Below are 17394 nucleotides of genomic sequence, written 5' to 3' on the forward strand. Positions count from 1 at the left end.
ATTTATTATAGAGACATTCAGTGGATTTACAATTAACACTTTAGTATAATTAGTTGTTTATAAATTATTAGGTTGCCTGAGACAGTGGTAAAATGTGGTTAGTCTGTCTTTCTATTTGTTGTATTTCTTTGTTGTCCAGGATGGATAAAAAAGAGTGCTGGCTAAGCTTTCACTATAAATGTTGTCTCCAGGTCTGGCTTTTACACTGCAGCATGTCAGAAGGCATTGTTTGGTTTTTTAAATTTTTAAAAATTCTTCCAAACCAGTGACTTGTAGATACTAGTCAACGATTTAAGATGTATTTGCTCTTTTTAGTCTAAAAGTTAAGTGTACATCTTCTTTCTTCTCTCAGGATTGACATTTTGGAATCATTTACCTGTAAACTGATTTTAAAATGTGCTAGATATTGTGCTGAGAACAGCAAGAACAAAATGACCAGTGAGAGGATCTATGAGTGCAAAGACAGAAAAGACTTCTGCAGAAGTTATGGGAAAGGGCTTATTGAGGGACTGCAGGGAAATTGAAAACTAGTATACAAACCTAGAGTCCAAGTAAGTTCAGAAATCATTGATTAAGAAAGCACAAAATTGTGTTCTATGGGTACAGGTTGAAGGTACTAAAAATGTTTATCATTGAGGAAAATAGATTTGTGAGGTCCCAACAGCCTATTTCAAGCATCTAAAGTTCTGTCTGGGGGAGAGGTAGTAGGTTTTTTTTTTTTTTTTAAAACTGTGTATTTATTTATTAGAAAAGACAAGTATTACAGAACATAGTCCTGGGAAGTTTTTTCCTGCAGTGTATGTGATCTATTTTATCTTTCAAGAAAAATACCTGTCATAGGAGAATGCTGGGGATACTATTAAAACAAGAGTAATACTATCACCTTATTGCATAGCATTTATATTTTCTCATTTAGTCCCCATAACAATGCCCACCCCCAATCCATTTTATTTCAAGGATAAAAAGAAAAAAAAAGAAGAAGAAGAAAATAAAGTACAACAAAGTTTCAAAACATGTCAATTGGGGGCAATGATGGTATATACATTGCTCATTGTTATCTCCAATTCATTCACCCCGAGCACAAGACATCTGTGTTCAGTTGTCTGAACAATAGCAGTACAAATATTCCTCTTCAGTGAACTCAGAGAAATTAGTAGTATAACTATCTTAATTATTTTTATATACATATACATACACAAATACATGTTTTTTCTTTCAGCTTGTCACACTAATGAAACGATACGATGTTTACATGTGTGTGTCTTATTTATTTCATTAATGAATGTGTTCTTAAGTTGTATCCATTTACTTAGGTCTCCAGTTTATGGCTGAGTAGTACTCTGTTACAGAAAAATACCACATCTTTTTATCCATTCCTTAGTTGATGGGCATATAGGTTGTTTCCAAGATCTAGCTATTACAAACTGTATTGCTATAAAAATGGGCACACATATATCACTGTGGTATGATGCCCATAACAATGTTTTGAAAAACGTACTAGCCCCTTTTTAGAGGTGAAAGTTTGTTTTGGGCAAAATGAATTACCAAATAGTATTCACAAATATTACTTACCAGGACCAAGACTGAATCTCAGGTATCATGAGTTCACATGTGATCACTAGCACTGATTTTATCATTATCCCAAGACCCAGTAATAATTCATTACCACTCTGGCTGTGTTTCATATAAAATATTTTCTGTTAATAAATATTTTGAACTAGTTCCATTGACTTCTTATTGTCCTAACTAAAAACCATGTAGATCAGCCAAGCAAATTTTTTTAAGTAGCTTCTTTCTTCCTAATATAGCTAATTTTTGTATGTCACTACTTTTAAAAGACTTACTATAGTAAGTCTAATGTCTTCACTTGCAAAAAAATAAGATTTAGAGTGCGTAAGTGGTTTTTCTGAGATGAAAATAAAATTGTCACATAAAGCTGATATTCTGTGTTCTTATTCTAATCCAGCTACTATTCAATTTTGTTCATGTGTATTACCCAATAAGATAATCTTAATATATTACATATTTATACCTTACCTAATGTAATAGCCTAAGGAAATTATTACAGCCCACATTACTTTCAGGATCAGATTCTGTAGCAGATGCCAAGGCTGCAGTTTGTATTTTCTTTTCCCGTAGTTCCTGCTTTCTATCAAATATTTCTTTATGGGCACTTCTCACATGGGACCTTCAGTGATCTCTTGCTCCAAGGGACAGAGCGCATGGTGGAAGAGCCTGGTGGAGGAAAGCTGTCCACTGGTGGCAGGGTAATAATAGACTTTTCTGAATAGCTCCAAAAGATAGGGTTTAGGGCTCACAGATAAAAGTAATATTTTCCTTTGTTTATTTACTTTTTTTTTCTGTTTATTCATTTGCTCAACATATTTTTATTAATGACTTATTTTATACTAGGCCTGAAAAGCTGGAGATTTAGATATACATGAGATATGAACTTGTTTTTTTTCTTTTCTTCTTTGTGACAGGGTCTCGTTATGTAGTTCAGGAAAGGCTTGAGCTTACTGTGCAGTCCAGATTGGCCTCTAACTTGCAGCAGTCCTCCTCCTCCTACCTCCCAGTTGTGAGGATTGCAGGCATGTGCCACTATCTCCAGCTGTGAACTTTGCTCTGAAGGTGTTCACGGTCTAAGGTCTGGCAGAGGAGGTGAAGGAAGAGTGGCAAAGTGTAAACTAATTGTAGTGCACTAAGAAATAGGTAGAACTTAATGTAGGCCACAACTCTTTAAATGAGATGACCAAATATAGAATAGGCTGTCTTTTGAGAGTACAAGCGGCACATTGATTACAAGTGAGTTTAATTCTGTCCACGATTCTGATTGCAACGAATTGGTTGCAAACTTAATCAGATTCAATGGTTAGGTTCAACGCTAATCTTGTAGGGAAATTTGATTTGGTTCAGGACCAAATGGGTTTGCAATCAGAATCATGGAAAGCATTAAGTTTGTGAACTGAGATACCACTGTATAGGTTTCCTATTATTGGAGGTTTTCAAGCAAAGGTAAGATGACCTAGGCTGGAATGTGATAAGAAAGAAGTTCAAACATTAGATTTCCAGTTTTTTGGTTGTATGTAATTTGGAATCACTTTGAAAATGAGATCTACCCCCATAGAATTCTCTAAATATAGTTCAAAACAACAATAACAAAAAAACACAAAACAAAACAAAAAACCTCAAAGAAGTGGGAAAACAGCCTGTATCAGAAAGGTTGCTGAAACCTTTCTTGGTTCTGAAAGGGAGTTTCGTTCAGTGAAGCTGTTGCTTGAAAGACCTGACAGACTGACCAGGAAGGGCTTGATTAGGCTGTCAAGTGGCTGTAGGAGTGTAATTTTAGAACAGGGAGCCTTGATTGGTACACTTGAGAACTGAGACACTTGACCTTCCCTTGGGGGACCTGAAGGACTTGAATTGGGGCTGGGAGGGAAAGCAGGGACAAATTTGGAAAGTGAAACAGGAAGAAATGGCTCAAAAACATACCAGCCAGAGAGTCAATCTAACGAAATTCCTCTTGCTTGGGTGTGTTTTTTTAGAAAAGATGGAGTTCATTTGCCTAAGGTGGGCAAAGATGAATTACACAATGAAGTGCAGTTTGAGTTGGACCTTTTTAAAAGATGAGTAAGAGTCAGGCATAGTGGCACACACCTATAATCTCAGCACTTGAGAGGCTGAAGCAGGAGAATTGCCATGAGTGTGAGACCAGCCTGAGCTGCATAGTTCAAAGCCAGCCTGAATTACAGAGCCAGACAGGGAAAGTAAGATTTTTTATTAGGCAGAGAAGGGAGAAGTCAATGACAGGAAGCATGACCCTGTGTGTATGTGTGTAATAGTATTTAACAGGCTGGTAGTAAAGCTCAGTGGCAGAGTACATGATTACATGTATAAGCCACAGGGTTTGAGCCTCTGAACAAAAAGGAAAGAAGGAAAAGAAGGCATAATTGGCAAATTCAGGTGAACAGAGGTTTCTGGGGGCATAATTTGAATGTAGGCTATTTCTAGGTGTGATGGCTTAATTGGGAAGGTAGACCCAGTTAGAGTGTGAAGGACTGATGACTTCCATTTCTCCAACTAAACTCTTTAAAGGCAAGATATGTATCCTCATGCATCTTTATCAAGTCGCTGTAGTTAGATGCAGTACAAGGCACTGCTGGGTTACAGAGATTGCAAAATTTGGCTCAATATTTGAGGACTATTCTGATTCCTGGGGAAGATATACCTATAAACAATGATAGCATAATAAAAAGCAGTGCAATAACCTACAAAGGGAATCGCCATGCAATGTAAAGATCTACTTTGAAGAATGTCAGGACTTTTCCAGAGACTTTATTGAAGGAGCAGAAGAATTAAGCTATGAAGGAAGTGTGCATTCACACTTGAGGATTGAGAAACTGACTTTCTAGGCAGAGGAAGCAACTTCAGAGGAACGGGAGTGTGACAGCTATGGCATATTTAAAGAAGTTGGAAAAATTGGCGTGACTGCAGTGTAGGGAGGACTAGAGAAAGCTGTAGGGTGGAAATGAGATTGATAGATTAGCCAGGTCAGATGATAGAGGGCTTTTAAAAGATGCTAAAGAATTTAAGGTTTTACTCTGATATGCCAGTAAAGGTCTTTAAAAATGAAAGGAGTGGTGTGTTTTTAAGAGCAGTGATAGCCCCTGGAAAAGAGATTGAGGACAAGCTGGATGTAGGGAATCAGTAGCTTCATTTATTAGAAAATATAAGGATCCAAGTATATTTTGTTTATAACATTTTAATTGATTTCTGAAGCAGTAGTAATCACATTTGACTGGTACTGGAATAATTTTCAAAATACAGAATTTTGGAAGTGAAAGTTTAGGAGGGTCAGGCATGGCATCTAAATTTCTAGAAAGTTCTTGGTGATTACTGTGTTGGGATTTTTTTGAAGCCTGTAATCTCTATAGCACTGCTGTGTTTAATTCCAGGCAGCTTATATTTAAAACAAGCATGATTAAAAATATAATTTCTGCTATAGCATGAATAAATAATGAGAAAATATAAACACTGGGTACATTCATGTTTATTCATTGTTAAAGACAATTTTAAGGTAATAATATCTATCTTCATTAAAATTATTGGTAGTATGTAATAGGGATGTTTTTCTTTTGTATTTTATGCCTTCTATTTCCCAGAAGCATTGGAGATTGCCAATAACTTAAGCAGGATGGTTATTACATTGACCATCATATATTCATAGCAAGATAGGATTTTAGAGAATGGAAGCACTAGAGAGATGCTATAGTCCAGAGGGAACAGACTTTTCCTGTAAAGGGCCAAATAGTAAATGTTGTAATCTCTGTTGTAATTACTCAACTCTGCTAGTATACCTAAAAGAAGCCACAGACAATGTAATGAATGAATGTGGCTGAGTTCCAGTAGAACTATTTAAAGAAATGGCACTTTTCTTAACCCTTGATATAGTCCATTCCAGAAAGGAAAAGTGTAACTTGCCTCATGTTATAAAGTTAGAGGCTGTCATAGAACTCATTGTTAGCAGTTTTATTTAATGTTTGTATAGCTAAACTAGTGAAACCCAACAGGCTGGGAAAGGCATTTCTTTAAACCTAATAAATGTTATTAAGTTTCCCACCCAGTATTGCTAGGCCAAATTTCTGCTTTCCAGCTACATCATGATGGTTAACTATTATCTTCCAATATCTCAGATATGGAAATAGGGTGAAAAACAATAGGAATTTTCAGGAGTGTTTGGTGCATAGTAGGCATTTATATTTGTTTTTTTGAGTGAATAGGCTAGCAATATTCATAGTGTGAGTAAAAGGGCTATATAATTTGAAATCCTTAACATTTTTTACATGTATTTCCTTGTGCTCAAAAATAACTAAAGTTGTATTCTTCTGGTTCTAGTAGCTGCTGCTGCTGGTGGTGACAATGTCAAACAACGGCCTGGACATTCAAGACAAGCCCCCAGCCCCTCCCATGAGAAACACTAGCACAATGATTGGAGCTGGCAGTAAGGATACCGGAACCCTAAACCACGGTTCCAAACCTCTGCCTCCAAACCCAGAGGAGAAGAAAAAGAAGGACCGATTTTACCGATCCATCTTACCTGGCGATAAAAGTACAGTATTTTGGTTTTTCTCATCATTTTTATGCTGGAGGGTGGGAACAAAAAACTTCTTGTAATTTGGATAAAAGATCTGTCCTTCCTAGACTTAATTTTCCTTAGTACTTTTTTATTGTGTTAAAAATTTCTTTTGTCTTCTAAGGTGGTTGAAATCTCTGAAAAATAGATGTTTTGATCTTTATATATTTGATCTTTATATTTGAACAAAAGTCCAAGAAAATAATTATGCTCTTACCAGATCTTGGACAACTTAAAACCATTGATTTACTCACATTTTAAGCTCTTAAACTGTATATGAAATCACAAAACATAAGGAATTTTAAAATGCCTTTATTTGAATGTTTTCCCCAAAATTAGTTTTATTTGGAATGCTTTCTTTTCAAATATTCTCTCTCTCCCCTCTCCCCCTCTCCCCTGCTCCTACTATCCCTCCCCCCCTCCCCTCTTTCCCTTTCTCCTCTCTTCTCTCCTCTCTTGTTGAGACAGGGTCTCCCTTTGTAGCCCAGGCTGGTCTTGAACTTGAAATAATCCTTCTGCCTCAGCCTCCTGAGTACTGAGATTACAGGCATGCACCACCATACCAAATTCTTGATTGTCTCACTTTTATGCATATCTCCTGGTCCTCACATTGAGGTTTGGGGATTAAATGTCAGTAAGAATAACAAGGATTGGCTGAGAAAAGGAAGCAGGACTCATCATGAGTTCACTAAGAGTAAGTTATACTAGGCAGCCTCATTTCCTTCTTATTAAAAACTTCTGGATGAGTAGTCAACGTTTTAAAACACATTTGGAAAATCCTGGCATTTTTATGGAAAGGTAGTAGAAATGTGAGGTTTGGATATCCATATGGATAGATAGCTTTTGTTTGATCCCCCAAAAATGTTAACTAACCTCACCCAAAGTAAAGTTCTCAGTTTTGCTTGCAGAGCCCTGTTCTTGCAGGATGCTAAAGAAACTGGCTACCTATAAATAGTTACCATGAGCTTCAGATTCAGATGAACCTGATTCACTACTTATTGTTCTATAATCTCAGTATGTCAGTTAACTGTTTTGACCGTTAGTTTCCTTACCTTTCAATTTTAGATTATGTGCAAATTTCCTAGTATAATACCTTCCACACATAAGGAATTTAAATGTTAGTTCCTTTTCTCTTCATTCCTTTGTCAATGACTAGAAACTGGGAGACTGAGATTGTGAAACAGTGAGGTAAATATAAAAAGTATGATGATGAATTGTAGAACATATCTCACACTGTAGAAAAATACAGCTGCATAATTACAGATCAAGGTATATAGGTAATAGTATCATTAACCAAATAGGGAACATATGAAAAAATAGCAAATTAGGAGGGCTGGTACTTGAAGAGCAAGGAAGATGATGACTCTGGCTACATTACATTAACATGTGTACCAGGCAGATCTCACATGTGGCAAATATTTGTCAAATAACTGAAATGAGTACTTGAACTACTGAGGACTACTAATGAGTATTTTGGTTTAGGATCTACTTTCTGTTTCTCATAGAACCTTCTCCCACGTATGAAGACACTCTTTAACCTTTTTTTTTTTAAATTTTATTTTAAAAGTATACAACAGAACAAGATAGAAAAAAGCCAACTAAGATCGTACAGTGAAATTGGTACAGAACTTCACAGCAGGTTACCGGGATAACAGAAATAGGTATCATAGCAGATTTGATTATCTTTATAATAGTTGTTCTTTCAATCACGTATATCAAAATGAGATGGAATATAGAACACTATAGAACTTATCAAAACAGAATATTGAATAGAGCAGTACCATTAATCAGAAAAGAGCAAAACAGTAATAAAAATATTTGCCTTCAAAGAGATGGTAAAAGGAAGTCCCCCCTATTTGCTATGTCAACCTCCCAGGAGACACTCAGATCTCTGGTTCCCATTTGCTAATGGGCGGCGGGGGGCGGGGGGAGAGTAGGGGGATGGGGGAATGGGATATTTGGTTCTACACCGTGCATCAGCATCAGTAGGTTCACTATTGCTTAACAAGAAGGCAGCCTGGTTGTTTAGTTTCACAGCATCCTAAGTTCCAACATGGTGTGGATCTCAGGAGCTGCTGCTGGTTCTCCCCCTGGAAGGGCCGTAGTTTGCCAGACCACCACCGCTTACCAGGGAGGAGAGGTGCTTGCTTGGCTTCCCAGTGGACACTCTTTAATCTTTTAATTCAAGTATGTATTTATTTTTGATACTGCATTATGTTAGCCAGTGTTCTTGATCTCTGTACATAAGGCTTTCAGCCCAAGTTTTCACGCACAGGGAAAAAAGACTATAAATTAAAAAGTATAAATTGTTCTTAAACAGATTCAAGCTGGGAAGGATAAAATTTCTGCCTAATAGGCAACGTTAAAAGTTTTTGTGTTTCAAGGGGTACCATGAAGAAAGAAGACAGCCCATAAAAGAGATAGTTTCCCTAAATTATGTATTTTAAAAGATCTTGTATCTAAAATATATGAAGAATTAAGCAATCAAAAACCTAATTTAGAAATGGGCAAAGGATCTAAATGGACTTCTCTCCAAACAAAATACACAAATGGGAAATAGACACATAAAAATTCTCAAAGTTCTTAGCCCACAGGAAAATACCAGTGGAAAGCATAATGACATATCACTTGATAGGCAGTAGTATAGCTATAATAAAAAGATAATATCAAATATGGGTGACATTGTAGAAATATTGCACCCTCATAATCGCTGGTGGGAATGTAAAATGGTTCAGCTACTATGGATGACAATGTGGCAGTTCCTTAATAGGTTAAATGCAGGAATATTATATGACGTACAAGTTCCACATAGAGAATCGCAACACGTCCATGTGTAAAACTTGTACATGAATGTTCACAACAGCAGCACTATTCATAACAACCCAAAAGTAGAAACAAGTATCCATAAACTGATCAATAGATAAATAAAATGTAGTGTATCCATATGATGCAATATTACAGTGGTATCTTGATTCCAGAATGCTTCTTTTTGTTAACAATTTGATTCACAACTTTTTGACAGAATTTTGCTTCCATTTATAAACTTTATATCAGTGACAAATATGACCATGGCCATCTTCCCCAAAATTGTAAAACAGATTAAGTTTGTGAACTGAGGTAGCACTGTATTTAGTAAGAAATGGAAATGAAGTCCTGAGCCGTGATACACCATAGGTGAATCTTGCTGTTAAGTGAAGAAGCAAGCCACAAAGGATTACAAAGTACAATTCCATTTATATGAAATATCTGGAAAAGGCATTTCCATAGAGAAAAAATATGTTAGTGGTTGCCTAGGAGTACAGATGGAGAGAGGCAAGTGCAATTAGGAGGTGATGCCTGAGAAGTGGGATTTCCTTTTGGAGCGATGAAGATGCCCTAATTGTGGTAATATGAATGTGGTAATGTTTGCTTAGCTCTGTGAATTTTATACCCATTGAGTTGCATACTATTATGAATTTTATTGTGTACATATCTATAAATAGTGAATTACATCTCAGTAAAGCCATTTGTGGAAAAAAGAATTCCTGCCTGAAATAACAGAGCCTTCAGACATCACTGGAACTGAAAGGACAATTAATCTTACATGTTGAATGAGGAAGTGAGGGTATGATCTTGGTATCTGTGTTATAATCTTGGTTCTCTTATAAATTGGCTGCCTGTTTTGGGCCAATTACTTTTATGTAGATTTCAGCACCTTCATCTAAAGAAATGAGCGAATCAGAGCAGCATACATACAGTTTCTTTAAGCTTTGAAATCTATAATTATGTAAATGAGGAATTGCAAAGATACCATTGCATCAGGCTTGTCTATATAGGTGAACACAAATTAGGCCATTCTAAAGTGGTTAAATCAATGATAGAACTGTAGACCCAGAGATGCTTCTAGAAATTCCAGCTGAGTAACCTGAGGCCAAATCTGGTCTGAAAATAAATCTCACAGCATCAAGATGAAAGCTGCATCTCTGTAGATTTGAAAGCATAAGGGTAGAAAACAGTTACAAGATATTCTTGCAAAATGATCTAATAACCTCTTTCTCTAATTATAGATATTCTATAGCTTCCCTGAGCACATTGGTTTCATCTGTGCTCTAAGACCTTTGAAAGCTGTTATTAATGCAAATATCACAATGAAATAAGACTGAGGTCTTCCTTTTTTTGGAGCCTTTCTTCAATAAGTTATGCAACTTAGTCCTACAGTAGCAAGATATACCAGCAATGCTGATATGTCCTTCATACAGTATTTGAGAATTTACACCAGCTGCGTAGAGAAATGGTTTAGAACTGGATTTAGAGAACCTAGATTGGGTTCTGCTTCTGGCTGGCATTTAACTGTGTTATTTACTTTAAAAAAAAAATCCTTTAATTCCCATATCCTCATCTATAATGTGGGAATAATTGTAATTTCTACTCATCCTCTGTTGTTGGTAGGCTTTTCTCTGCCATTCGAGATAGTGAATGCTAAAACAATGTAATCCAAGTATGAAATCTGTTTATTTTTTAAAGAAAGTTTCATTTATTATTTTATCTGATAGCCATGCCACCTCATTTTCCATTGGGAGGTTGAAGCTTGGAGACTAGTAAGTTGCTGAAGGTCTCTCTCACAGGTTGAATATGGGAGGCATGGTGTAGAATTAAGTCTTCCTAAAATACTTATTCCATGATAACATATTACTGCATCTCTGTTAGTTGGTCTCAGCCCTGGTTAAAAACTGGAGTCACTGGCACATGTCTGTATCCTAATGCTTGGGAGGCTGAGGCAGGAGGATCACTGTGAGTTTGAGGCCAGCCTGGGCCACACAGTGAGTTCAAAGCTAACCCGAACTGCATAGTGAGACTGTCTCAAAAAAAAAAAAAAAAAAAAAAATTGAAGTCACAGTGATGCTTTAAAAAAATAAAACAAACAACAAATGCTTAGTCTCATCCAAACTTTTGAAGTCAGAATTTCTAGAGGGGTAGTGTGTGTCTACAGAGATGAGAAAACAGTTCTCTGCAGGCTGTGGTAGCAGTTGAGATCCGAGCTGCAGTGGGTAGGTTGTCTGTGGGCATTACCTAATGCTGACCTCTGGCAAGGCCTCCTTGTGTGCCTGAGGGATGCATAAATGATTGGAAGGGAAAGCTGTAATTGAAGGCCTATAATAGGTAGTGCTGAGTTGCAGAATTCCATTTGGGAAAGTCTGGTTCCTGTGGTTGGGATCTGGAGACTTTGGTTTATTCTAAGAAGTCTTGCAACATTTAGCTTGGAATCTTTTTCTGGCTGCACTTTTACAACCAAAGTGGAATTCTGTGAGCTTGGGAAGAGGTTAGCAAAGTTAATTTTAACACTGGACTACATCAATGTTTATCTCTCCCAAGTTTGGAACGTTTTACTGCCTTGTGCTCAGATTAGCTCAGCTGAGCCAATGAAAGGTACTGTTTAGAAATAATTAAAAAATAAAATGTGGCCAATGATTTGTGCTAAAATGATGGCTGTACTGGAACGGGATTTTTTTACAGGGTCAGCTGCTTTTCTCAAGCTGTCAGAAAGCCAATGGACTAGACCACAGATAGGATTAAAGTTAGGATAAGTGTGGTCACAATCTTTGTTTCTACTTTATTTTCTCAAACCTGAGAGCTCTAATGGTATGAAATCAGGGTGATTCTTTTTTACTTTTGTGTCCTTTATCATATTTCCTGTGTCCTAATGAATGGAGAATTTTTACCCTGATACTTTCCAATATTAATGATAATCCATGTTTGTAAAGCTCTTTAGTTTACAAACCCATATATTTTATTTACTTTATTGATTCTTAAAATAGTAATAAAAATAATAAAAGAGTAGTTATAACAGCATATAAAAATAAAATAGTAAAACATTCAAGCATTATTTATTTAATGCCCATTAAGTACCAGACATTATATTAGGACATTTGACTGGTAATGACATCAGTCATTTCAGGTAGATAAATACTTCATTATAGACAATAAAATGAGTTCACAGTGATTAAGTAATTAATCTGCCCCAGGTCATCTAACTAGAAAATGCAAGTGCTGTTTTGGACCTCTCATTCCAAGGACTTTTCTGCTGCAGCACACTTGTACTCTTGGCTATAGAGAATCAGTAATTTGTCCAAAGTCATATGCTGCACAGGTAGAATTCATCAGGTTTGAATTTGTACCAGCATCCTGATTTCTTGCCTATATATTTTCATTCTTAAAAGTACTTGAACACCATGTAGGGCTCAAAAGTTTTACAGCCAAAGTTGTTCTGGCCAGTGTTTACAGGAGAACTGATTTGGCTAGTTCTGTGCATTTATTTTTAAATGTGTTTCATTTAATAGCATATATTCTATCACTTATTGGCATATTCAGTTAGTCTGTAGTATGGATAAGGCATAGTGCATATAGAAGAACCTATGAAGCTGGGCACAGTGGTGCATGCAAACATTCCAAGCTACGATATAGCTCAGGGTGTCCTGAGGGTGTACTATGTAGCCTAACTAGTCTTAACTCACAGCAGACCTTCTGCCTCAGCCTCAGCCTCCCACTGCTGGAATTATAGGCATGTTTTATCACACCCAGAAGGAGGATTGTTTTTACAAAAGAGAGGCCAGCCTGGGTAACATAGCAAGAGTCTCATCTCTTTAAAAAAAAAAAAAAAGGAAGCATTTCTGCCTGAAGTTTGAGCTCGAGAGTGTTACCATTCTGATCTCTTACTTTGTGACCTTTCCTTAGCTGCTTTACCTTTCTTAGCCCCAGTTATTTTACCCATAATATGGGTGAGTAATAATATTTATCTTATAGAATTGCTAAAAGGCATATAATACTAAAGATACAAGTAGTGTTTTGTAGACTGCAATTGTTAATAATTGGTAGTACTTTTGGTGAGAGTCTTACATTAATATTTATTATTACTTACAGTCATTATTTTCTTTTATAATCTATGATTAACAGGATTGTTATGATATTTACAAAATGCCAAGTTTTTAACAGAATGCTTCCAAGTTAGGAATACAGAATGGCCCATTTTCTCCATAAATATAGGCTGCATTTCATGCTGGTTTGCAGAACTAAAGGGAATGCCAGGTTAAATAATTTTGGGCACAGAGACTCAGCAGACACAGGGGCAAGTTTGCCAAGTTCTTAAAAGTTCTATCTAATGTCAGAAGCAGAATTCTAAGTGTAGATATAGGCCTGGTCCTCTGGGATAAATAATATATTTGAAACCGAGGCCAAAAAGAATAGCCTCAAGACTACAGATCTCAAGTACTATTCATTTTTCTCCTGATTTAACTTTTTCCCATTTCCCTTTTCTTTCTTCCCCTCTGGTTTCTCATAATTCACCTATATAGTTAACAACTATTGGAAATACTGATATATGTATATAATACAGTAGGACTTAAGTTTAACTATTAGCTGTTTAAGATTTCTAAGGAAATACTCACTGAACCTCCCTGGGCTTCCATTTCTTTCTATCTATAAAATAAATCAAATTGAATCAGCTTCTGTAAGGTCACATAGACTATGATTCTTATAGGGTCTGCCACTGAAGTTTTGTTTTTTTATATAAAACTGCATACTTCAGAAGTGTACAATTTGAGGGGTTAACATTATCTGTTAGGATATGATCAAAATATTTGGTGAATGTTAAAACATTTATGACAGTAAAAGATATATTGTCATTAATTTCCCTGGAAGTACTCCCCCTTGCTTTAAACACCCTTATCCTACCATTTTTGCCATTTTCTTTTGTTTTTTTATTTTAATTTTTTATGAGTCTGTTGCAATGGTAGTGCATCAGACTCCATGTTTACATCCCTTGTGTGGAGTTGACACATGTACATAACACATTTTAATTACTTTTTATCCTTTTCCCTTCCTTTCCTCTCCCCTCCCTCTATCTCTTGATCCTTTCCCCATCTGAGAAAGATCTATCTCCCTACTTCCCACTATCTTTTATTTATAATTTGGGTTTCTCATAAAAGAGAAACCATGCAATATGTAATTGCATGTGTGATTTAATTCCTTAACATTATGTCTCAAGGTGCATTCATTTTCTTACAAATGCCTCAAGTTTTCCTATGGCAGAGTAGTACTCATTGTATCTACCACATTTTCTTTATTCATATATAAACTGTTTCCAAGATTTACTATTATGAATTGTGCTGCTATAAACGTGGTTATACATGTATCACTGTAATATAATGTCTTTAACTCTTTGGGGAAGATACCTGGAATGCAAATAGCTAGGTCAAATAAACTTTCTAGTTTTAGTTTTTTGAAGAATGCACCTACTGATTTCCATAATTGTTTTACTAGAGTACATTCCTACCAATAATGTAGAAATGTACCGTTTTCGCAACAGTCTCTTCAGCATTTGTTATTTGATTTCTTGATGAAGACCATTCTTTCTAGGGTAAGAGGATATCTCAGTGTTGTGGTGGGTTTTGTGGTTTGTTTTTGTTTTTGTTTTTTTGTCTGTTTGAGACAAAGTCTTGCGATGTGGTTCAGGCTGGCCTTGGGCTCATTTTGTAGCCCAGGCTGGTCTCAAACTTGAAAGGATCCTGATTGCTGGGATTACAGGAGTGTGCCACCATCTTGGCTTCTCAATGTGGTTTTAATTTACATTTCTTTATTGGCAAGTGGGGTCAAGCATTTTTTTCCTGAATTTTTGGCCATTTATATTTCTGTGAAGGGTCTATTGACCTCACCTCCCATTTTTGATTGGGTCTTTTAATTTGGGTGGTCTAGTTTTTTGAGTTCTATTTCTTGAGTTCTGTCTATATTCTAGATATTAATCCTCTGTCTGAGGAATAACTGGCCAAATTTTTTCCCTCATTCTATAGGTTTTTCTCTGTTGGTTATGGCTTTTGCTGTACAGAATCTTCTTAATTTGATATGATTCTCATTTGTTGAGTCTTGCTACTATATCAGTGCAACTGAGGTTCTATTTTTGTCATTGTTAACTTCATTGTCTCTTTTTAAGATATCTTTCAGAAATTTTTGGAATGCTGGTTTAGTGGTCTTGAATTTCTTAAGGTGCTGTTTAGCATGAAAATAACTTACTTCCTCATCAATTTTGAAAGCTCATTTTGCAGAATATACCAGTCTTGGTTGGAAATTATTTTCTTTTAGGACTCGAAAGTCTTCACTCCAAGATTTCTTGGGTTTGTATTTATAAGTGACTCACTGTTTTTAAGATTTAGTTCTTATATTGGACTTTCAGAACTTTATAACATGCCACGGAGAGATTTTATTATTTGTGGCTTTTGGGGGGTCTATGTGCCTCATTTATCTGTATGTTAAATTCTTTTCCCTTATACAAAGAATTTTTGGCTATTTCATTAAACAGATCTTTTATGCCATTTATGCAGTCTTCTGATTTTTCAGTTTCCATTTAATCTTAGTCTTTGCATCATCTGTGAGCTGTTGGATCCGTTTTTCATGTTCTCTTACTTTTAAGGTGTCTCTCATTAATTGGTCATCAATGGGCAGCCTTGTGTTCTAGTTCTGACACTGTGTTCTCACCTTGATTACTTCTACTTATACTTTTGGTAGAATATCTGATCTCCTGAATTTTGGGATCTCTTTTATGGACTCAGATTCTTTTTTGTGCTAGTCATTCGTATTTTGCATCATTTTATTTAGCTCTGCTAGTTTTTTTTTTCTCCTGGTAGTTTTTTTTTATTAGCGTTTCTGTAGATTCAGTGATCATTTTGTTTATTTGACCAAATATCTACTATTTATACCTTCTGTGAACTTGCCAGATACTTTACTGATTTACTTTGTTATCTCCCTGATACAATTTTAAATACTTTGGGTATGTGGCTTTTGGTTACCTCCCTTCAATGCATCATGGATCAACTTTGGCAAACTTGTGAGTTTTTGGAGGCGTTTTGCCTTCTCATGTTTCTATATTTTGTTTGTTTTTGTGTTGAGGCCTGTGAGTTGATTGTGGTAGAAAGCTTTGTTTCTAGTATGGAGACTTCCTTAGTTAATGCCTGCTTTTTTGGTGGTATCCTCTGGGCACCGCTAACTGCTGACCTTCGCCTGGGTAGTAGGATCCAGCCACTTTGATTTACTTGTGATGAGAGGTTGCTGCATATTTGGCCCAGCATCCAGTGCTCCAGGAATGGGCCACAGTATTGTTTTTTGTGGTTGTTGTTGTTGTTTTTTTTGGTCTTTTTTCCTTTTTATCAGTACCAGGGATCAAACTCACGACTGCTTGCTTGCAAGGCAGGTGCTTATGCTGCTGAGCTAAATCCCCAGCCCCTGGCCACAGTATTGTTAATGATCCCAAGGCAATCCAGATATTGGTCTCCAAAGAAAATCAGTTAATAGCCACAGCTTTGTCACATTGGCTATAGTAATAAAATTGGCATCAATTATAGTACAAATACATACAGAGTTTTGACATACCTTAATGACCAACGATATGCTACTGTTAACCATAGAAAAGAGATCTATAATTATAGTATGACCATGAAGACAAGCCAGACATTGACCTACCATTATGGAACAACTTTACCTCTAAAAACAATAGAACAGTATTCAACAACAATTGTGTAAAGTTAGCTAACTATCTAGAGATTCATAGTGCTAGTAGTAATACTAATAAAGGGAAGGGGGAACCAGAGAATGAAAAATTTGAGAAATTAGTCAATGAGATATATGGAGGAGAGAGAAAAGTGAAATAGAAAATCCTTTTGAAGAAAAAATGGAAATTAGTAGTGTTAGAGAACACTTGCAGGAAATAACAAACATGAAAAAGAAGAGAAAAGATATACAAAGAGCAAAATATAGGAATTAAATATAAGCAGAAGATGGAAAAAATTGAAAGGGTAAAAGAGAAAAGGAGAGGAGGAAGAACAGGGAAGAAACATGCCAAACTCAAAATCCCCAATGAAGGAAAGATATAAATAATTTAAAAAATTTTAAAAAGATTGAGTCAAGAAGAAAACTTCCTGTGGTTTTGAATGGGTGGTTTCCTTTCAAGATCTGCATCTTGGGATCCAGCCAGGCACGATTTTCTCTGCCCAGCTGTAGAGCCTTTGAGTTTCTGATGTGTCCTTCCTACACCAGAGACCCTTCTGTCCATTTACCGCAGATTGTGATTATTATCCAAATCAAGGCATGTCCTTGGTCCCACTTGTAGATGGGAAGCATGATCAGTCCTCTGTCTCTGCAGAATTTAGGTTGAAGGGCAGGGTTCAAGTAGACTGTTAGACCTAACTTCAACAGTCATGGGATCTGGTTGCTCCCTTCTTTTCCTGAGTGTTGTCCTT

The 17394-nt window shown here is 36.2% G+C and overlaps 1 protein-coding gene across 6 annotated transcripts in view; it reads left to right on the forward strand.

Moving 5' to 3' along the window:
• Window positions 1–17394, forward strand: part of Pak1 (p21 (RAC1) activated kinase 1) — a 146000-nt gene that overhangs the window by 70428 nt on the left and 58178 nt on the right. For 3 of the 6 annotated variants that reach the window (XM_063256430.1, XM_013151178.3, XM_063256431.1), the window contains one exon: window positions 5899–6109. In XM_063256430.1, the coding sequence (XP_063112500.1) occupies window positions 5920–6109 (190 nt within the window). In that variant the 5' untranslated portion in view covers window positions 5899–5919. Of the gene's footprint in view, window positions 1–2153; window positions 2268–5895; window positions 6110–17394 lie in introns of those variants that run through there. The other 3 variants (XM_063256427.1, XM_003468537.5, XM_063256429.1) reach the window with 2 other exon arrangements.

The sequence above is a fragment of the Cavia porcellus genome, unplaced genomic scaffold (assembly GCF_034190915.1).
Source record: "Cavia porcellus strain 051 isolate PalLab524CR breed Dunkin Hartley unplaced genomic scaffold, mCavPor4.1 scaffold_9, whole genome shotgun sequence".
NCBI lineage: Eukaryota > Metazoa > Chordata > Mammalia > Rodentia > Caviidae > Cavia > Cavia porcellus.